The following is a 21785-nucleotide window of genomic DNA, read 5'->3' on the forward strand; positions in this document are numbered from 1 at the left end:
AATAAAAGGAGTTAAAACAAGTTATTTAATCGAGGAAGAAAACAAGCATGCACCTTGGCCAAACATTTTTTTATGAAGGCCATCATGGCTAGATTTATTCCGTCTCAAATAAGGTTACATCGCTCAAGAGTACGTTGATAATAAAATCAGGCAGCTCGTCTAGCCAAGTAAAAGAGTTATTATTATAATAATTATGATTTGCTAGCACATGAGTCGCTTCATTAGCAGCTCTAGAACAATGTTTAAACATGATCTTTCCAATCGTCGACACTAAATCCACACACTCTGCAAATACTGCTAAGCTTCATCCCACCATTGTGTTTGCCCGGTGCAAAAGTAAATTAATCGTGAAGAATCTGATTCTGCCTCAAGGCGATTAAAACCAAGGGAATTTGCAAACTTCAATCCATGCATCTCTCATTGCTAGTGCTTCGGTTGTGATCACATCAGCTGCATATTGTATAACTTTTCATTGGGCGGCAAGGAAATTATCTTTTTCATCCCCTATAATAGCTGCAGTAGCACCCATATCATTATCAACAAAGGATGCTGCATCCACATTTAGTTTGACATACCGTAGCTCAGGCTTATAGCATACAACCGGACTTGGTAAATTCGGCCCCTCAAACGCCCGCGGACGCGCCCGGGCGCGTCCGCGGGCACTGAGCGGGCGCTTCTCAAAAAATGTAATCCACATCCGAACACCTAAATCATCATATCTCAAATTCATACAAACTCATGCAACTATGTCGATGCACATGCGTCATCCGGCAACTCCATCACACTACACTAAACATTCCATCGGACTACAAAAATTTGGCATGTTTGGTTATGATGGAGTTCATCCACGGCTACCCTTTTCCTTTCCCGGCGCCCTTGTCGTCCTTCTCGCGGAAGTACCAGTCTAAGATGCAGTACGGACCGAGGCGGATCTGCTCGTCGCTGGAGTTGTCCTTCTTCGGTGGTAGTCCGGCCATGGCATGGACCGCTCGATTCTGCTATCGGGCGAGGGCGAGTGTGTTCCTCTGCCGCCGTTTCTTCACAATGCGGGGCGGATGGCTTCCTCCTCTCCGGCCGCCCGCGCCGCCACATCAGCCGCCTCCGCCGCCGTCATTTCTGCCGCGATACGAGCCTCGGCGGCCCTTATCTTCTCCTTCCCACGGCGGGCCGCCCATTCCCGGTGGGACTCATAGTCTGCCCGCTCGGTGATGGGGAAGGAGAGGTGTTCAGACCGAGACCGCTAGGATCCAGCACTAGAGGACTCGAGCGCCAGGCAAGCCTACGCTTTGGCGTCGCGGCGGACGGATCCGTCCGTTGGCCAGGCGCTGTCCTCACGGGAGCAGCGAAGTGCAACGAAGACTGTCATTGCCTCCTCCAACCCACACGGGATGACATCCCCAGCCGACGGATCCAGACTGGTCGGAGTCCAATTCACTGCCCGCCATGGGCGCCGGAGGCGAGTTTGGGTGGCGGAGGGGAGGGAGGGAGTGGAGTGAAGCAGTTAGGGTTTGCTCCGACGAGAGGACGGGGACGAAAATAAGTGGGGTCGCGTGGCCAACATGGGTCGGGTCTGACGTGGCGAGCGTGCCCGGGCGCCCCTATACCCATCCCATATTTGGGCTGGATATGGAGGTGCCGGTCAGTCCGGGCGTTTGAGACCCGTTTGAGACGTCCGTCTGAGTCGAAAAAAACATGACCGGTCAGTGACCGAGCAGCCCGCCCGAGCGTATGAAGCGGGTTTAAGAGGTCCGGCTTTAGATGTTCTTATTACTCCACCTCATCTCCGGCCAAACTTTATATTTAAAGAAAACGATTACATCCGCCGTAGTTCGGTAATTACGCAATTATTTCTCTCTCGAGCAGATAGGAAAAAAAGAGAACAAAATTACACAAACACGTACACGGCGAAGTATTGTTCGGCTGAAAAAAGGTCAATTGACAGTGTTATTAGTGGAGTATATAGTACCTGTTACCACACGCTGAAGAAATGATCAGATCAGATCAGACAGATTACAAGTCTACGGTGTGAGCTTCGCGGCAGCTGGCTGTCGCCTTCAACGACGTACCCTCCTGTATAGAGTATAGACGTACGGCTCATTCGGGTCAAGGGAACGCCGGTTTGACTTGAGGCTAATTTTCCTTGTGCTTATCACCAATCAAACACGGATGGATTAATTAACATGCTGAACAATTCGGTACAGTGCAAAAATTTAAACCCGCCGCCTCGATCCGAAACCAGTAGACACGAGCTATATATAAGCATCCCATTCCCGGCACAGAACAACAACTACCCGGCGACATCGATCGAACACAAAGAGCTCATCACATCTTTCTAGTTCACCGGCCGTTGTCGAGATGAAGCCCGCCGCGCAGCCGGTCACCGGCGTCCCCGTCGGCGGCGCCCCCGCCCCAGCCGCCTGGTCCTCCGGCCTCTTCGACTGCTTCGACGACTGCGGCCTCTGTACGCGCATATACCCTACCTCTCGTGCCAATCTTCCTCCAACTCGTCTCCATGTCTCACATGCGTGTCTAACACATGTGACCTATGATCCATGCAGGTTGCCTGACGTGCTGGTGCCCTTGCATCACGTTTGGCAAGGTGGCGGAGATCGTGGACAGGGGCTCGACGTCGTGCGGCACCAGCGGGGCGCTCTACGCGCTGCTGGGGTCGCTCACGGGGTGCCACTGGATCTACTCCTGCACGTACAGGTCCAAGATGCGCGCCCAGTACGCGCTCCCGGACGAGCCCTGCTGCGACTGCTGCGTCCACTTCTGCTGCGAGACCTGCGGCCTCATCCAGCAGTACAAGGAGCTCAAGGCCCGTGGCTACGACCCCGACATTGGCTGGCACCTCAACGTCGAGCGCGGCAACGGCGGCGCCGGTGTTGGCGGCGTCAACCCGCCCGGCATGCAGGAGATGGGCCGCTAGATCGTCAAACTCTGCCGCACGTGTGGGTGGAGGATCGCTCGAGCAAGTGTTCCAGGTGCTTGGTAAGTTATTGCATAGTAGTACGTACTTGTAGCTTTGTTAAGTTCCGAATGCATGTGGTGCGGTGGAGGAGTATGTTGTATTGGAGTACATGGTGATGTGATAAGTTGCTGTCAGGAGTGGGAGGAGGAGCAAGCGGACAGGAGTAATGCCACGATGCATTTTGTTCAGTGTACTGTATATTTGTATTTATTCATCGTATTGTATATTTGTACAAATAAAATCGAGCAAACGACGGGATCACCGTACTTTTACTAGGCCAGAGCATCTATAACTGGTCTACTCAAACCCTTTCTATACGCCCATGCAGGTGGCCCGATTAATGACTGATCACAAAGTCCCGATCCAGACGAGCTCATACCGGCCTTATAGATCCGAGCTAACCGGCACCTCCTCGTATTCAGCCCAAATCCAAGGCGGATATGGGGGGTGCGAGCGGATCCACGCGTGTCCGTCACGTTTGATCCGGGCCAAGTTGGCGCCCCTATACCCATCCCATATTTGGGCTGGATATGGAGGTGCCGGTCAGTCCGGGCGTTTGAGACCCGTTTGAGACGTCCGTCTGAGTCGAAAAAAACATGACCGGTCAGTGACCGAGCAGCCCGCCCGAGCGTATGAAGCGGGTTTAAGAGGTCCGGCTTTAGATGTTCTTATTACTCCACCTCATCTCCGGCCAAACTTTATATTTAAAGAAAACGATTACATCCGCCGTAGTTCGGTAATTACGCAATTATTTCTCTCTCGAGCAGATAGGAAAAAAAAGAGAACAAAATTACACAAACACGTACACGGCGAAGTATTGTTCGGCTGAAAAAAGGTCAATTGACAGTGTTATTAGTGGAGTATATAGTACCTGTTACCACACGCTGAAGAAATGATCAGATCAGATCAGACAGATTACAAGTCTACGGTGTGAGCTTCGCGGCAGCTGGCTGTCGCCTTCAACGACGTACCCTCCTGTATAGAGTATAGACGTACGGCTCATTCGGGTCAAGGGAACGCCGGTTTGACTTGAGGCTAATTTTCCTTGTGCTTATCACCAATCAAACACGGATGGATTAATTAACATGCTGAACAATTCGGTACAGTGCAAAAATTTAAACCCGCCGCCTCGATCCGAAACCAGTAGACACGAGCTATATATAAGCATCCCATTCCCGGCACAGAACAACAACTACCCGGCGACATCGATCGAACACAAAGAGCTCATCACATCTTTCTAGTTCACCGGCCGTTGTCGAGATGAAGCCCGCCGCGCAGCCGGTCACCGGCGTCCCCGTCGGCGGCGCCCCCGCCCCAGCCGCCTGGTCCTCCGGCCTCTTCGACTGCTTCGACGACTGCGGCCTCTGTACGCGCATATACCCTACCTCTCGTGCCAATCTTCCTCCAACTCGTCTCCATGTCTCACATGCGTGTCTAACACATGTGACCTATGATCCATGCAGGTTGCCTGACGTGCTGGTGCCCTTGCATCACGTTTGGCAAGGTGGCGGAGATCGTGGACAGGGGCTCGACGTCGTGCGGCACCAGCGGGGCGCTCTACGCGCTGCTGGGGTCGCTCACGGGGTGCCACTGGATCTACTCCTGCACGTACAGGTCCAAGATGCGCGCCCAGTACGCGCTCCCGGACGAGCCCTGCTGCGACTGCTGCGTCCACTTCTGCTGCGAGACCTGCGGCCTCATCCAGCAGTACAAGGAGCTCAAGGCCCGTGGCTACGACCCCGACATTGGCTGGCACCTCAACGTCGAGCGCGGCAACGGCGGCGCCGGTGTTGGCGGCGTCAACCCGCCCGGCATGCAGGAGATGGGCCGCTAGATCGTCAAACTCTGCCGCACGTGTGGGTGGAGGATCGCTCGAGCAAGTGTTCCAGGTGCTTGGTAAGTTATTGCATAGTAGTACGTACTTGTAGCTTTGTTAAGTTCCGAATGCATGTGGTGCGGTGGAGGAGTATGTTGTATTGGAGTACATGGTGATGTGATAAGTTGCTGTCAGGAGTGGGAGGAGGAGCAAGCGGACAGGAGTAATGCCACGATGCATTTTGTTCAGTGTACTGTATATTTGTATTTATTCATCGTATTGTATATTTGTACAAATAAAATCGAGCAAACGACGGGATCACCGTACTTTTACTAGGCCAGAGCATCTATAACTGGTCTACTCAAACCCTTTCTATACGCCCATGCAGGTGGCCCGATTAATGACTGATCACAAAGTCCCGATCCAGACGAGCTCATACCGGCCTTATAGATCCGAGCTAACCGGCACCTCCTCGTATTCAGCCCAAATCCAAGGCGGATATGGGGGGGTGCGAGCGGATCCACGCGTGTCCGTCACGTTTGATCCGGGCCAAGTTGGCGCCCCTATACCCATCCCATATTTGGGCTGGATATGGAGGTGCCGGTCAGTCCGGGCGTTTGAGACCCGTTTGAGACGTCCGTCTGAGTCGAAAAAAACATGACCGGTCAGTGACCGAGCAGCCCGCCCGAGCGTATGAAGCGGGTTTAAGAGGTCCGGCTTTAGATGTTCTTATTACTCCACCTCATCTCCGGCCAAACTTTATATTTAAAGAAAACGATTACATCCGCCGTAGTTCGGTAATTACGCAATTATTTCTCTCTCGAGCAGATAGGAAAAAAAAGAGAACAAAATTACACAAACACGTACACGGCGAAGTATTGTTCGGCTGAAAAAAGGTCAATTGACAGTGTTATTAGTGGAGTATATAGTACCTGTTACCACACGCTGAAGAAATGATCAGATCAGATCAGACAGATTACAAGTCTACGGTGTGAGCTTCGCGGCAGCTGGCTGTCGCCTTCAACGACGTACCCTCCTGTATAGAGTATAGACGTACGGCTCATTCGGGTCAAGGGAACGCCGGTTTGACTTGAGGCTAATTTTCCTTGTGCTTATCACCAATCAAACACGGATGGATTAATTAACATGCTGAACAATTCGGTACAGTGCAAAAATTTAAACCCGCCGCCTCGATCCGAAACCAGTAGACACGAGCTATATATAAGCATCCCATTCCCGGCACAGAACAACAACTACCCGGCGACATCGATCGAACACAAAGAGCTCATCACATCTTTCTAGTTCACCGGCCGTTGTCGAGATGAAGCCCGCCGCGCAGCCGGTCACCGGCGTCCCCGTCGGCGGCGCCCCCGCCCCAGCCGCCTGGTCCTCCGGCCTCTTCGACTGCTTCGACGACTGCGGCCTCTGTACGCGCATATACCCTACCTCTCGTGCCAATCTTCCTCCAACTCGTCTCCATGTCTCACATGCGTGTCTAACACATGTGACCTATGATCCATGCAGGTTGCCTGACGTGCTGGTGCCCTTGCATCACGTTTGGCAAGGTGGCGGAGATCGTGGACAGGGGCTCGACGTCGTGCGGCACCAGCGGGGCGCTCTACGCGCTGCTGGGGTCGCTCACGGGGTGCCACTGGATCTACTCCTGCACGTACAGGTCCAAGATGCGCGCCCAGTACGCGCTCCCGGACGAGCCCTGCTGCGACTGCTGCGTCCACTTCTGCTGCGAGACCTGCGGCCTCATCCAGCAGTACAAGGAGCTCAAGGCCCGTGGCTACGACCCCGACATTGGCTGGCACCTCAACGTCGAGCGCGGCAACGGCGGCGCCGGTGTTGGCGGCGTCAACCCGCCCGGCATGCAGGAGATGGGCCGCTAGATCGTCAAACTCTGCCGCACGTGTGGGTGGAGGATCGCTCGAGCAAGTGTTCCAGGTGCTTGGTAAGTTATTGCATAGTAGTACGTACTTGTAGCTTTGTTAAGTTCCGAATGCATGTGGTGCGGTGGAGGAGTATGTTGTATTGGAGTACATGGTGATGTGATAAGTTGCTGTCAGGAGTGGGAGGAGGAGCAAGCGGACAGGAGTAATGCCACGATGCATTTTGTTCAGTGTACTGTATATTTGTATTTATTCATCGTATTGTATATTTGTACAAATAAAATCGAGCAAACGACGGGATCACCGTACTTTTACTAGGCCAGAGCATCTATAACTGGTCTACTCAAACCCTTTCTATACGCCCATGCAGGTGGCCCGATTAATGACTGATCACAAAGTCCCGATCCAGACGAGCTCATACCGGCCTTATAGATCCGAGCTAACCGGCACCTCCTCGTATTCAGCCCAAATCCAAGGCGGATATGGGGGGGTGCGAGCGGATCCACGCGTGTCCGTCACGTTTGATCCGGGCCAAGTTGGCACACCCAAACCGTCCATAAATTTGTCGTCATCCGCATCTTGAACCAAACGCTAGCCACTCCACTCCGCCCCCAAGCTCCCTTCCGGCGACCTGCGGCCTTCTCCGACATGACGGGCAGCGGATCTAACTCCTTGGTCTCTCGACTAAGACCACGCCCCAAGCGTGCCCGAGGAGGTGGTGGTCGCCTGCATTGTGCTCTGACCCTCCCGGGAGGAGTCCACCCACAGCGGTTGGACTCAACCGGCGGGAATCCATTTCGTCTGCCCTAATATCACTTGGATCTGGTGCGAGGCACGTCGCCGCTGCCTCCCTGGATGGGGTGTGGTCCGTCTGGCGCCCAACGCCATGGCGGCAACACAACCCCTTCGTTGGCACGTCTTCGCCATCACGCCGGGTTCCGAGTCAGAGGCAAGCGCCGACACTTATGGCTCGTCCACGTCGGAGGCTAATATGGCGCGATGTGCTCGCCATGCGAGGCAGAGGGCATGGGAGGCCACATCACCCTTGCGGCAAATGTCGGGGAGGAGAAGTCGCACACCATGACGGCAGAGCCTCTGTGGGTGACCGGCAACCCTCGCGGTGGACCTATCGGGCTTCGACCACGACGGGTGTATCATGGACCTCACATCGGCCGGCGACATCCAGTCCATGGGCTCTGACAAGGAAGAGTAGGGCATGGGAGGCAGTGGCGCCTCGAATCCCATGAGCCGGTCTGTGTCCTATGTCCTACTCTAGCTCGTCAGATACCGCACCTTCACTCGTAGGGGCTCAGTCGGCCGTCAAACATGGGCACAAATGTGGAACTGAATGAGCGTCGGCGAATATTTAGTTTACGTTTTTTGTTGCATGTAATTGTAATGGATTTGAGAATTCATAATTGTGGTATTCGGTTGTGGAAGAAAGAATTTGAGGTGTGACCTGTTATTGTCTGCGGACATTAACTATATGCGGCTGTAAGTGCTCTAAGTTCACACTGAAAATAACATCACATGGTCGTCACACTACGCGGAAACGCGTGTTGCCTAGTGTTTGGGCATAAGCCAAATGCTATTTCTTGGGTACTCAGCTTAGCCCAGTGTAAGAGAAGTACTTGTCAAAAAACACATGACAATTGCAGGGCCCTCTGATAGACAAGAGTAAACAGAGTACAACTCCAAAAAAAAAGAGGTAATAGCACTACAGGTCCCTGAACTTGTCATGGAGGTGATATGGTTTGGTTCTCAAACATAAAAAAATGGATTATTTCGTCCTTCAACTTGTCATGGAGGTGCAAGTTTGGTCCTAGGCCAATCACAGCTCGCCAACTGGAGCCAGCTTGGCTGGGCCGGTCAGCGTCGCGCATTTTGTGAATTGCCCCCTTTCTTTAGCCCTTATCAACCCGCACTCACTATTAGCAATCTTATCTAAAAACATCTATTGTATTAACTATTAGCAGACTTATCTAAAAATATTTAATTGTTTAACCAGACCAATTCTTATTGTTCAGATACATGGGGGCAATTACAGGAATTAGTGATCTTGATGCTGTCCGTTGGCCAAACTCACATTGGCGGTCTGTGAAGGTATATTTACTGGCTAACACTTACTATTGTATCCAGTCAAGTCTGTACATGAACATCGCCTGTTGCTTACCCATGTATTGTTAGATGAGACGCAAATTCCTATTGAGATTGCTTGGTATAACTTCACAATTTAGCATGACAGAAAACTTTGTCTATGAAAAATGCAGGTTGGCTGGGATGAATCAACTGCTGGAGAGAGGCAGCCAAGGGTGTCACTTTGGGAGATTGAACCCCTGACAACTTTCCCGATGTACCCTACTCCTTTTCCACTCAGACTGAAGCGACCGCGGCCAACAGGCTTGCCTTCTCTGCATGGTATGATGGACAGCTGGTCTCTAGCATTCATAAATAGTTGTGCTTGAATAATTGTGTAGTATGCTTTCAATATGGAGTGTTATAAATTATCTATCTCTTTCTGTAGGTGGTAAGGATGATGACTTGACTTCCTCGCTCATGTGGCTTCGAGATAGCGCAAACCCTGGTTTCCAGTCGCTGAATTTCAGCGATGCTGGTATGAATCCCTGGATGCAGCCAAGGCTGGATGCGTCGTTATTTGGTTTACAGCCTGACATTTACCAAACGGTGGCTGCGGCTGGGTTTCAGGACCCAACAAAGATGTCACCTACTATGTTGCAGTTCCAGCAGCCACAAAACATGGTTGTTAGAGCTACGCCACTTCTACGAAGTTGGATTTTGCAGCAAATGCAACCTCAGTTTCGGCAGCAGTCATACCTTCAAAACATCAATGGGGCCACGATCCAGGGCCAGCTCAGTCCGAGTTCCTTCAACAGCAGCTCCAACGGTGCCAGTCCTTCAATGAGAAAAAGCCACAGCTTCTCCAACAGCAAGAATCAAATCAGCAGCAATCGCATAGAAGGAACTCAAACTGATCCTGGCCCTGGATCGTGGCCCCATTGATAAGAGCTAAAGACAGGGGGCAATTTGCAAAATGCACGACGCTGACTGGCCCAGTCGAGCTGGCTCCACTTAGCGAGTTGTGATTGGCCCAGGACCAAACTTGCACCTCCATGACAAGTTCAAGGACGAAATAATCCACTTTTTCAAGTTTGAGGACCAAATCATCACCTCCATCACAAGTTCAAGGACCTACAGTGCTATTACCTCAAAAAAATAATGCCTAGGTTTACAAAGAGAACTCAACATACTCCGCAAAAAAACTTTAGCTTATACACGAGGCTTGGCAAAGCACCTACCATGGGGCCATCCTCGCTGCCCTTGACGGCTCTGTGACGGCGAGCGCTATAAGATGAGTGGTGTTTTACGGTATAATTCGCCTACATCCATTCCTTTATTTGTTTTAAAGGCAAAAATGTAAGCCGAGTGCCCAAAAGAAAGCACTCGGCTTACACTCATGCCCCTTCACCTTCATCTCTCCCATTTATAAGAGGTCCCTTCCGTTACCGGTTTGGCTGTAACCCTAGTCATCTTGCCGCCTCCAGATGTCCTGGCTTTATATTGATTAAAAACCCTTCATCATATTTATCGAAGGTTTTTTCTGCGATAATTTTTCATTGTCACTGTGATAATCACCGTCAATCTTCCACTTCAGGCCGGCCAAGAGCCTTCTGTCAGGATGGTTACGTTGAATAAACTCTCGTCGAGCTTAGCAATATTAATTTGTGCAACTGGCCAACTGCAAGATGTAGATGCCATAATTTAGAAACAGATTCAATGATATTTATTTTTTGCGAGAAAGATTCAATGATTGATCTGCCAGGAAGCAATACTCTGTGCGTGCGTGCGTACTCCTACGTCGGACTTGAAAGTTTGCACAACAAACAATTAGATTTGGGGTTAGCTGAGACGTACGTGAGAGTGAGAGGCTGGCTTAAAGCACAATTATATACGGAGTTGGTACTTAATCAACAAGTCAAGCCACATGAACGGGGGAAGAAAACAAGCACGCAAGTAGTTGAAACTAGGCAAAACAATTGCACCTGCCGTAGTTTGGTAATTATTACGCGTGTTATTTCCCTCTGGAGCAATAAGAAAAAATAAGCAAACAAAATTACACAAATATGTAGACAGCGAAGAATTTTTTTTCAGTTGAAAAAAGTCAATTAGCCGTGTTATTAGTGGAGTATAGTATATAGCTTTTTTTTTGAGAACCTATAGTATATAGTACCACACGCGGACGAAATGATCTCGCAAAATATATACACTACAAGTCTACGGTGTGAGCTTCGCGGCAGCTTGGCTGTCACATTCAACGACGTAGACGGTAGACATGTATAGAGTATGTACGCACGGCTAATTCAGGTCAAGGGAACGCCACTTTGACGTGCAGCTAATTTTCCTGGTGCTTATCACCAAGCAAACGCGGATGGATTTAATTAACGTACTGAACTGTTTTGAATAGTGCAAACATTCATACCCACCCCGACCACCCCCCGCCTGATCACCACCTATATATAAGCACTCCAAGCCAGCCCATTCCCGGCACCACAGCTAGCGAGCGACATCATCAACACACAAAGACCTCATCACATCTTTCCAGTTCACCGGCCGTTATGGAGATGAAGCCCGCCGCGCAGCCGGTCACCGGCGTCCCCGTCGGCGCGGCGCCCGCCGCCTGGTCCTCCGGCCTCTTCGACTGCTTCGACGACTGCGGCCTCTGCTGCGTGACCTACTGGTGCCCGTGCATCACGTTCGGCAAGGTGGCGGAGATCGTGGACAGGGGGTCGACGTCGTGCGGGACGAGCGGCGCGCTCTACGCGCTCCTGTGCTCGCTCACGGGATGCCAGTGGATCTATTCCTGCACCTACCGCTCCAAGATGCGCGCCCAGTACGCGCTCCCGGACGGGCCCTGCTGCGACTGCTGCGTCCACTTCTGCTGCGAGCCGTGCGCGCTCGTCCAGCAGTACAAGGAGCTCAAGGCCCGCGGCTACGACCCCGAGATCGGCTGGCACCTCAACATGGAGCGCCGCGCCGGCGCCGGCGCCGTCAACCCGCCCGGCGTTCAGGGGATGGGCCGCTAGCTGGCTAGCTGGTCGAACTCAGCTGCTGCTTTACTATTGCCGTTTGTGTCATGCGTCGTTTATGTTTCATAAATTACTATTGCATATATGGTACTAGTGTCCGTAGTAACTTGTCAAAAAAAGTAACCGTGGTAACTTGTGTGAGTACTCCCTCCGGTGCTTTTTACTCTGCACATTAGATTTGCCGAAAGTCAAACTTTGCTAAGTTTGACCAAATTTATATTGAAAATTATTAGCATCTATAATATCTAATAAATATAGTATATATATTTCAAGATGAATCTAATGATATTGATGTTGTTATGTGAATGTCTATAATTTTTTATATAAACTTGATCAAAGTTGGATGAGATTGATTTCGGACAAACATAATATGCAAAGTAAAAAGGACCGGAGGGAGTATGTTGTATGGTGATATGATGACTTGATGTTTTGCTCTTGCAACTTCAATAATCTTTTGGTTTGCTAAGTGCACTGTGCACACACCGTGCACCAGAGTTATGACTTATGAGCTGGTGTCAGGAGTGGGAGGAGGACCAGAACGTTCGTGTGTAGTCTCTAATGCCTCTATGCAATTTATTTCAGAGTTCAATGTACCTTATATTTGCATTTTATTCATTGTATTGTAGTATTATTTGTTAAAAAAAAGAGCAAACGGCGGGATCTTTGTCCTTTTATTAGGCCGAAAAGATTTGCAAAGGGAAAATATCAAGTACATATGATGTCTTATTAATAAAGTGGCTGTATGCATCGCCCAGATGCAGAGGCAGGGGGTCTTCCTCCTTTTCTAAAAAAACTGATGTCTTATTAATTATCTAAGAATGTTTTTATCCCTGTTACCTTTGAAAGTCAACCATGTGTACCTAATCCCGTTTCGGAGACATATTAAGCAAATGTTGATAGTGTAATTTCACACTGAAAACAACACGCATGGTTGTCATCAATCATGCGATAGGTAGAATGTGAGTTAAAAAGGCTAACACAATAGGAAGAACAGAGATTTGCTGCCTTTTATTAAGAAGAGTGGTTCGTCATAAAAATAATTACGAGTTTGGATGCTTCAACTCTGGTGAGGATGACCCCACATCCTTAGCTCATAAACTAGTTCAACGGGAGGAGCCAAGTGGAGTTTTAATTAGGGTAGAAACATATCCGGTATATCAAACTTGCTGACGTTCCCTCAAGAGGTAGCCTGAGAAACTATCGTTCCGCGCGAAAGGTCATCTGAGTGAACGCTACGATCTGGGAGTGTTTCTTAAAAAAAAAGACACTCCGAGCGAACGCTAGGGAACTGCCATGCTAAAATAGGTTTATTTGCCATGCTATCGTATAAAAGATTGACATTTTGTAAAAAACGATAATGCTAGTAGAAATATAGTGAGGAATTTGTTAGGCTGCAGCAGAGTATTGGCATGCGTTTTCAGAGATTTATCATGATGATAGCAACGAAAATTGTCATCCTAAAAAATAAAAATAAAATCCGATTCTCCAAGATTTGCCATCCTGGTAGAAGAAAATTGTCATGTTACATCAATAGGACCCGGTGAAAATTTGCATGCTCTAAGAAATAGAAATTGCTACCCTAATTTTTTTTTCCATTCTGGATGTGTTCGCTTAACCCATTTAGTGTCGTTAGCTCATAACTCCCTCAAGGGGTGCATGGTAGCAAACATTGATTGTCATGTGTCTTGCTTTAAGATTTGTACATAAAAGTTGAGCGTGTCACAGTGCGTTCACAAAAAAAAACACCTCAAAGTTGACATACTTACCATCTAAGGATATTTAAACGCTGTTTAGCAATCACACACCACCAAATAACTACCACTAGGCTACAACCCAGGTTATAGAAGAAAATTTACTCCTCACAAGACAAGATTGATCGGTTCTTCATCACAATACTAGCTATACCACCAAAGAAGAAGAACATGATATGAAAAAAAATTAAACTCTAGCATCTGCTTCGGCATTTAAGAAGAAATCGGAGCCAGGGGCGAGCCTCAGGCCTTGAACTCAGACAGGCGAGGCATAGACACAAACTGCTACCCACTTAAGCTTTGCTATGTTCTTATGATAATGAAAATATAAAAGGGAACAAACCAAAACACAACTAACTCCCTAACATCGGCCATGAAGACAGAGTTAGGACGATGGTCGAGTTGGAAGATACATATTCCAGAGGCAGTTGTCTCCATCGCCGAGACGGTAACGCCAAGTAAACACAAAACTAACAATAAGAATCTGGACTTTATTAGAAAAAAAGAAAACCTAAACATTCCATGATGGTAATCCCTGTTTGTCGCTCTGTATGACAAAATGTCGAGCTGACCCATAGCGACATGGGCCGTATCGACATGGGCTGACTCTGGTTTCGACGATCCCCCCCCCCCCCCTTGTTTTTCGCGAAGGGGTAGCTCAGGTATCTTTTCTGTTCACCTAGGATTATTTTTTCACTGGTTTCTTTTGGTTTTTTTTAATTTGACACATTTTAAAATACAGGAACATTTTCGCAATTCCAGTATTTTTTCAAATATTGAGAATACTTTTGAAAAATCAAGAAAAAATTTCAAAATACAAAAGATTTTTTAATTCAATTTTTTTGAGAACATGAACGTTTTTCAAATTCCATAAATTTTTTATTTTCAATGAACATATTTTTTATTTTTTAGTATAACGGTTTTAAGAATTCCTAGTGCAGCCTTTGTTTTTGACAAACCTAGCTTTTAGCTTTTTAAAAGGTTTGAGAAAACCAACTATAAAGCCTTAATGAAAATTGCTGCAATCGCGGAGCGCATAAGGGCAGGCCCAGTCGCTCACGCTTTGTGCGTTTGCCAAGCATTTTGAGTTATATATACGGCATGCCATTGTCTCAAAAAAAAAATTACGGCAGAAGTCGCCAAGGCACTCTCTACACGGAACTACTCCCTCCGTTCCGAATTACTTGTCTTGAATTTGTCTAGATACGAATGTATCTAGACTCATTTTAGTGTTAGATACCTCCGTATCTAACAAATCTAAAATAAGTAATTCGAAACGAAGGGAGTAATTGCTAGCCTAGCTGCCATCACCCGCTAGCAACTTTCAATTTGCGAACGAAGGCAAAACATTAGTAAAATAGGGTTTTTTTGCGAGAAATTCGTAAAATGGTTTTAAACACTCGTAGTATTATACCCCTCTTGCTCGCTTGCCTGGTAGCCATCGACGTACATGTTCCGAGTAGCAACTTTGTTGCCGCTTCCTTTGGCGCGCCAGTGATATTTTCAGCAGCACTACAGCGAGAGACGACATCGTGTTAAGATATATTGTTCATTTTTCTTCATCAGTTCGGACTTTTGAATGAATTGATTGAAGCATAAATTCAATACATCGGCCAGCTGACACGGCCGGCATCGGCAAGTACGACACCGATGGACGCAGGACTCGGCCGGGGAGGGGACCGTGTCCGTGCGTGTTCGGGCCGTCAAGCTGGGCGCCACGGGACCGTGTAGTGTGGCATGAAACTGGACCCGACGCGTCACGTGACCTGCGTGCCCCCGCAGGAAAGAGCACAGAAACTGCGTCCAACTTGCATGGACGAGCTGGTGGCCGGGTCTATGGCGTGCATGTGTGGCGGTAGGAACTGATTTGAGGGCGTCAATTATTTTGCACGTGTTCTTGGTGCGAGTACGTCTCTCGCCTGTGGATAGCTCTCGTCTTGCACAAAGACCGTGGCAGATGCGCCAAACATATTTCGCAAAGAAATGAAAAGCAAAACTACTCCCTCTGATTTTTTTTGAACTAAACCACGATACTTATTTTGACTCGGAGAGAGTACTAATTGAGGAAAATTGTTAGTGGGAGAGAACTGTGGCAGTCTCCAATCCTTCAGAGTCCCAGTACCCCTAGTGTTGGATTTCGAGTTGTTGGATGTCATGCTTGGTGTGGGTGCTTCTCAGGGCGTGTGTAATGTACGACAACATCGACTCTTTCTCCATGGCTCCTTTCTCAGGCCATGCCATGTCCTGCAACGCACTTGCCGACTCTTCTAGGCACCCATGGTGGGTGTACATCGATTCGGTCAGTTCTTGAGTCGTAGCCACGTATTGTGAGTGCCTCATGTTGGTCGTGACACAGCCTTGGTGTCTTGTGTCTCGTCTTCTTGCTTTTCTTGGTTGGAGTTTGAGCTTGTTTCATAGGTAAAATTTTAAGATTTGTTTCCGATCGTAGGGACAAAAGCCATGATTTATCGGTCACCTGTACTAAGTTTCAAGAGTTGAAAGTTAGCATTAATTTTTCAAAATTCATCAAAACATTTCCAAAATGGGTCATATATAAAAGTACTCATCGGGAGAAATACGAATATGAAAACAAAACTTAATTTAAACTTTTCGTTCAAAAGATATAGAAGTTTCAAAATCAAAAGTTAAAAATAAAACCACGTACGAGGGACTCGGTGCTCTGATACCTGTGTGCCACAAATAAATCCGCCTCCCCTGACCCGGCTATCTTTACGGACCAAATGAAAGTGACTGCACTAAAAGAAAAAAAAATGCTAATCTGGAAAAACGTGGAGACACACTCCGCGTGGAATTACTAGTCGCGCTGCTATCACTCGGTAACTTTGAATTTGCCAAAAAGAAAAGTAGATGCATGTGATCCCCTTGCTAGCTTGCCTTGTCGCCATCGACCTACTACATACAAGTTCCGAACAAAACTTGCCGCCGTGTACTAGAGTAAGAATTAACATCGGCCCGCTGACACGACGGCATCGGTAAGTACGATCGCTGGACGCAGGACATGCTATAGCCGGGTTGCTCCCTCGGCATGCATGCTGTGCTGACTGGACGCAGGGCGTGTTGAACTAGTGTAGCTTTGTTCGAGCCGTCAAGCTGGTCGCGGCCTACGTAAGTATCCCTGCAGGAAGTAGATGCATGGACGAGCTAGTGACCGGGTCAGGGACGTGCAAGTGGTGGTAGGAATTCAAATGATGACGTTGTTTATACGTATATTTTTGCACGTGTTTTTGGTGCGGTTCGTCTCCCCTCATCATCCACGGTATCTGGTCTTGCAGGCTGCATCATGGGGATGTATCTGGTGCACCAAGCTAATTGACAGCATGCAGCTAGTTCTACAGTGCTACTAACAAATGTAACCGTATCCAATCTTTCACTAGCCAATAGTAAGCTTTTCTTTGTATCGTGTCAGATATAAACCGATCTTGTGTAGCTGGAGCATGTGGACGTGTTCACGAGCAGATTATAACACTGATTATTGACCTGCCATAAAGAAATTCAGTAGGTACTTTCTCTGTAAACTAATATAAGGTCTTTTAAGTAGTAATTTAAAAGATCTTATATTAGTCCAAGGAGGAAATACTTTCTCCGTCCGGAAATACTTGTCATCAAAATTGATAAAAAAAGATATATCTAGAACTAAAATACATCTATATACATTCCCTTTTATCCATTTTGATACAAATATTTTCGAACGGATGAAGTACTAATTAAGCGTGTACGTACTCACATTGACTTGAAAGTTGGCGCAAAAACCATTACTTATCCAGAGAGCTTTTAGATTAATGGTCGGCTGATGCTGAGCTAACTACCCCGCAAATAAAAGATTGGGAGTATAGCTGAGACGTGAGAGCGAGAACACAATCATATACGAGCATTATTAACAAGCCAAGCCGTTGATCGAGGAAGAAAACACACGCGCACGTAGGCGAAGCTCCCGGCGGCCCATAGTCCTACACCAACGGCCGCCGGTCCAGCTCCAGCACATGCGACCACCCATGCATACATGCCCGAATTACACTCCCGTCCCCATAGTAGTAATACCGCCCTACATTTTCCTTTGGCAAATATACCACCCCATTCGTATTTGGTAGTAATTACTGATCGTGTTTTCCATCTCTAGAACACATTGAATGTTCAGTGAAAAAAAAAACAGATGGGCTGTTTATACAGGTACGTGCATCCAAGATGAAGAATCGTTCAGATCAAAATGGTTACTGAGTCGACGAGGAGTACCTTTTACCACACGCAGAAGAATTGATCAGACGGAACTACTGAGCAGCCGACACCCACTGGCCGAACATTGGACGATGCTTTGATCCAGCGGTCGGCCTCCTCTTTGTGACATGCATGTACGGTCAGATCAGTAGCATCGTCCAGACATCGGCTGCACACCGTCGTGTGTATAGCAGATCAATCATGAGTCTACGCTATACGGTATGTGAGGTTTCAGGCAGCTGGCTGTCACCTTCAACGACGCGTACACTGCGTAAATACGGCTACTTCGCGCCAATTGAACGCCGCTTTGACTTGAAAACGCGGCTGGGTTATTTTACACGCTGAACCGTTCGGGACAGCACACGCATTCCTACCCATCTCCGCCCGGCCACGACCTATATATAAGCACCCCTCCGGCGAGCCCATTCCCGGCACACAACAACAGCCAACAGGCAACAGCAAAGCGACCTCACCAGCGCACAAAGATCACCTCATCACAGCTTTCCAGTTCACCGGCCATCGTCGCGATGAAGCCCGGCACCGAGCCGGCCACCGGCGTCCCCGTCGGCGGCGCACCGGGCGCCCCCACCGCCTGGTCCTCCGGCCTCTTCGACTGCTTCGACGACTGCGGCCTCTGTACGTAGCCTTGCTCTCAGGCGGCTCATGCCATCTTCCTCCTACTCATCTCAACGTCTCAATCGCCATGAAATGCATGTCTAATACATACTTATGATGTGTGCAGGTTGCCTGACTTGCTGGTGCCCGTGCATCACGTTCGGGAAGGTGGCGGAGATCGTGGACCGGGGCGCGACGTCGTGTGGGACGAGCGGCGCGCTCTACGTGCTGCTGGCGTCGCTCACGGGGTGCCACTGGATCTACTCCTGCACCTACCGCTCCAAGATGCGCGCCCAGTACGCGCTCCCGGACGCGCCCTGCTGCGACTGCTGCGTGCACTACTGCTGCGAGCCCTGCGCGCTCGTCCAGGAGTACAAGGAGCTCAAGGCCCGCGGCTACGACCCCGAGATCGGCTGGCACCTCAACCAAGAGCGCCGCAACGGCGGCGCCGGCGGCGTCAACCCGCCCGGCATGCAGGAGATGGGCCGCTGATCGAACCCGGCTGCTCATTGCCGTACGTGTGAAGGGAGGGTCGATCGAGCAAGCGTTCTTTCGTGCTTGGTAAATTGTTGCATAGACTTGGTTAAGTTCGTACTCTTTGTCAATAAAATCACCCTTTGTCGAAAAAAAATTCATACTGTGAATGGGTTATGTACTTATGTTGTATGGTGAGTTGATGATGTGATGTCAGGGCAAGAACGTGTGTACGTTTTTCTCCTTCTTTTTTCTTTTTGCGATGGCAGAAAAAAATGTCGCTCTGCATTTCATCCTTGTATTTCTATGGCTGGCCACCCGGTCGGCCTCTGGTTTTGAATAAAAATTCATGTTTGCTATTCCTTATACTACAACAGAATAATAATAACAATTTCAGCCGATTCCTGTGGAGAAGACGAATGCGCAACTCCATACTCATGGGAACCGCAGTGTGTCGCCGCTAGATGGGAGTAAGAGAGTCGACGGTGCGGGTAGAGGTGTGAGGCATGATCACCGCTGTCGGAGAAGGGGAGGGGTATAGAGGGACATCCGAGACGACAACAACTCGACAAAGGATATGACTCGTATTGGGCGGGGCGACGAAGCGACGCGATAATGGCATCAACCACGGGTGATGGTGGCAACCGGTTCAGCCAAAGCTAAGGGAGGGTAGCCGAGATGGGAGAAGAGGAAGACGTAGGAGTGAAAAAAGGCTGATGCGAGGAAAAGAAACAGTTGACTCATTCAAGTGACTCATAGGTTCTCCCTAAAAAGCGAAATGCACTTTCTTTTATTATTCTTCAAGAAAAAGCAGAGCTTCTGCCCAAGCTACTGCCTTCCAATACGGTATTTCTTCCAGGGAAATACACTTTAGTTTCTGGTTGTATATACATCCTATATGGGTATTTTTTTAATAATTAAACAAAAAGTCAAAATAGTTCAAAAGTATTTTTAGATTAAACTCGATTTTGTTTTGCACTAGTATATAAATTTTCACGAAAAAAACCAACATTGAGTTTAGGGCAAAAAAGACAAAATGTATTTGCTATTATAGGTCAATATTCACACTATTTTGACCAAAAAAATCGTCTTTTTTGAAAAGAAGTGAAAGGGTGATTTATTTTTGTGAAAATTTTCTCACAGGTATAATAAAAGGTGAAGTTTATTTCAAAAATAATTTTTAGATTTTGTTGACTTTCTGTTGAATTGCTAATTTATTTTTCCATATAAGGTATTTATACACCAAGGAACCAAACGTTCCCGTCCATTTCTTCCATACCTATTTACACGACACACGATCATTATAACGATCAAATATGTTCAACGAAACGTGGGTTCACATGTCACAGAGATTATATAGTACCATTCACTCCGGTTTGAAATGAAATGTATATCCCAACAGTGTAATTTATATGGCATAGAATTTAAATATTATTAATGAAATTCATTGACAAATTTTTAGGCGCAGTGTAAACAGAGCCTGAGTAATTCCTAACATGGGTGTCCATCCATCATCGTCAAGCCCACGGTCTTCCGTAGTGAGTGGATGTCGCTGGTTCTCTAAACTAAATCCAGTTGGCGTGGTTGGGCACATGCAACTGAGGGATTTCCGGCGACATTGATTGGTCAAAGGGGCGGAGCTTACTACTACCTCCGTCACGGTTTAGAGAACGTGTTTGGAAATTTTTTGAGACCTATGTGATTATGTATTGGTTATGAGATGGGCTAAAAAATAACATTCACACTACGCATGCATATATAAATAGTATATCAAAATACTAATTAGCTATTAGAAATAAATGCAATGCGCCCTAAACTTTATCTATTGTGGAAACGCACGCAAATTTAACTGTGTCTTCTAAACCGTGATGGAGGGAGTAATTAATACTCTGTCATCACAGCACGATAATTGATCAACGAAATATTTGTAGGTCAGCGTTGAAAATGTCCTAAACAAACAGGGTTATACCAACCTCTGGCAGGCAGGTCTGGCACGCAACGGGGCGTTCAAGTGGATGGAAGGTCAGCTGGTGCTGGAGTTCTGGATGACGCCGTCCCTGAACGTCACTAAAGTGGTCATATGCGCTGTCCGTGCGACTCTTCAAAGAAAACGGCTCGGGACCGCCATTCAACTTCAGTTTGCTAGTTCGGTTGGTCGACTGCCACTGCCATCAAACAATCAAATCCTAGTTTTTTTTTCTTTATGCGGGAAAGTATTTATATATTGCTCAAGTGGTCTATATTTTTTTTCATAGCCAGCCAATACAAAAGGTGAAAGATGATCCGGCCAACACCCCTGCAGATATGATGTAGTAGCCCGAATCCTATTAAGGCATGACCAATGCATAGCCTCAGGGTGATGCTTCACATGCCATGTAGAATTGGATAACAGAAAAAGTAGGTTCGGATGAGGAAGCAAGATTCTCTACAGAAGGTGGGTGCTTGAAGAGAAAAAAGTATAGTCCGGTGCATAAAGTTAGAAAAATTAAAGTGAAGAGGATGCATGTATAGTGAGTGTTATTTTTTATTCTTTGATGAGATATACTAGTAATAGCTTGCATTGAGAAGAATAAATCAACATAGATATCTCAAATTACTTTTTGTCATGAAGCATTTGTATTCATATACCATCATTATACATGCCCTTAAGCGCCTGATGCGCCGTTTCAAGGCGAAACGGTAAATGACGCACACCAGCAGTGTACGCAGGTTCCTAAGTGGACTGGCCCATCATGTTAGCGCTTTTTTTAACGCCGGTTCGGTTTTCCTTCACGTTCTTTCCCGTGGGGTTTCCCGCCGGTTTTTGTTCTTTTTTCCTTTTGTTTTTGCCTTGTTTTTATTGTTCGTATCTTTATTTCTTCTTTTCTATTTCATTAATTTTCTAATCATGATTCAAATTCATGATTTTTTCACAATTCATTAATT

At 47.7% G+C, this 21785-nt stretch overlaps 5 protein-coding genes across 5 annotated transcripts; all 5 read left to right on the top strand.

The window, feature by feature from the left end:
- The first annotated feature begins 2271 nt into the window (after positions 1-2271).
- Positions 2272-3246, top strand: LOC123082815 (cell number regulator 10-like). The gene is made up of 2 exons (XM_044505054.1): positions 2272-2461; positions 2559-3246. The coding sequence occupies exons 1-2, from the start codon at positions 2356-2358 to the stop codon at positions 2927-2929; spliced, it is 477 nt and encodes a 158-aa protein (XP_044360989.1). The 5' UTR covers positions 2272-2355; the 3' UTR covers positions 2930-3246.
- Positions 3247-4147: 901 nt separating this feature from the next.
- LOC123082816 (cell number regulator 10-like) lies at positions 4148-5122 on the top strand. Its single transcript, XM_044505055.1, has 2 exons — positions 4148-4337; positions 4435-5122. The coding sequence occupies exons 1-2, from the start codon at positions 4232-4234 to the stop codon at positions 4803-4805; spliced, it is 477 nt and encodes a 158-aa protein (XP_044360990.1). The 5' UTR covers positions 4148-4231; the 3' UTR covers positions 4806-5122.
- A 902-nt stretch (positions 5123-6024) lies between these two features.
- LOC123082817 (cell number regulator 10-like) lies at positions 6025-6999 on the top strand. Its single transcript, XM_044505056.1, has 2 exons — positions 6025-6214; positions 6312-6999. The coding sequence occupies exons 1-2, from the start codon at positions 6109-6111 to the stop codon at positions 6680-6682; spliced, it is 477 nt and encodes a 158-aa protein (XP_044360991.1). The 5' UTR covers positions 6025-6108; the 3' UTR covers positions 6683-6999.
- Positions 7000-11260: 4261 nt separating this feature from the next.
- Positions 11261-12065, top strand: LOC123082818 (cell number regulator 10-like). Its single transcript, XM_044505057.1, has one exon. It carries the CDS (start codon positions 11317-11319, stop codon positions 11782-11784), a length of 468 nt encoding a protein of 155 aa, XP_044360992.1. The 5' UTR covers positions 11261-11316; the 3' UTR covers positions 11785-12065.
- Positions 12066-18207: 6142 nt separating this feature from the next.
- On the top strand, positions 18208-19219 carry LOC123082820 (cell number regulator 10). The gene is made up of 2 exons (XM_044505058.1): positions 18208-18407; positions 18514-19219. Exons 1-2 carry the CDS (start codon positions 18299-18301, stop codon positions 18876-18878), a joined length of 474 nt encoding a protein of 157 aa, XP_044360993.1. The 5' UTR covers positions 18208-18298; the 3' UTR covers positions 18879-19219.
- The last annotated feature ends 2566 nt before the right edge of the window (positions 19220-21785 follow it).

The sequence above is a fragment of the Triticum aestivum genome, chromosome 4A (genome assembly GCF_018294505.1).
Source record: "Triticum aestivum cultivar Chinese Spring chromosome 4A, IWGSC CS RefSeq v2.1, whole genome shotgun sequence".
In the NCBI taxonomy this organism is placed as follows: domain Eukaryota; kingdom Viridiplantae; phylum Streptophyta; class Magnoliopsida; order Poales; family Poaceae; genus Triticum; species Triticum aestivum.

Excerpts from the sequence above, each read along its gene's own strand:
- LOC123082815 (XM_044505054.1), top strand. The coding sequence starts at position 2,356 with ATGAAGCCCGCCGCGCAGCCGGTCACCGGCGTCCCCGTCGGCGGCGCC. Across the intron at positions 2,462-2,558 it reads CTTCGACGACTGCGGCCTCT|GTTGCCTGACGTGCTGGTGC; the intron begins GTACGCGCATAT and ends TGATCCATGCAG.
- LOC123082818 (XM_044505057.1), top strand. The coding sequence starts at position 11,317 with ATGGAGATGAAGCCCGCCGCGCAGCCGGTCACCGGCGTCCCCGTCGGC.
- LOC123082820 (XM_044505058.1), top strand. The coding sequence starts at position 18,299 with ATGAAGCCCGGCACCGAGCCGGCCACCGGCGTCCCCGTCGGCGGCGCA. Across the intron at positions 18,408-18,513 it reads CTTCGACGACTGCGGCCTCT|GTTGCCTGACTTGCTGGTGC; the intron begins GTACGTAGCCTT and ends TGATGTGTGCAG.
- LOC123082817 (XM_044505056.1), top strand. The coding sequence starts at position 6,109 with ATGAAGCCCGCCGCGCAGCCGGTCACCGGCGTCCCCGTCGGCGGCGCC. Across the intron at positions 6,215-6,311 it reads CTTCGACGACTGCGGCCTCT|GTTGCCTGACGTGCTGGTGC; the intron begins GTACGCGCATAT and ends TGATCCATGCAG.
- LOC123082816 (XM_044505055.1), top strand. The coding sequence starts at position 4,232 with ATGAAGCCCGCCGCGCAGCCGGTCACCGGCGTCCCCGTCGGCGGCGCC. Across the intron at positions 4,338-4,434 it reads CTTCGACGACTGCGGCCTCT|GTTGCCTGACGTGCTGGTGC; the intron begins GTACGCGCATAT and ends TGATCCATGCAG.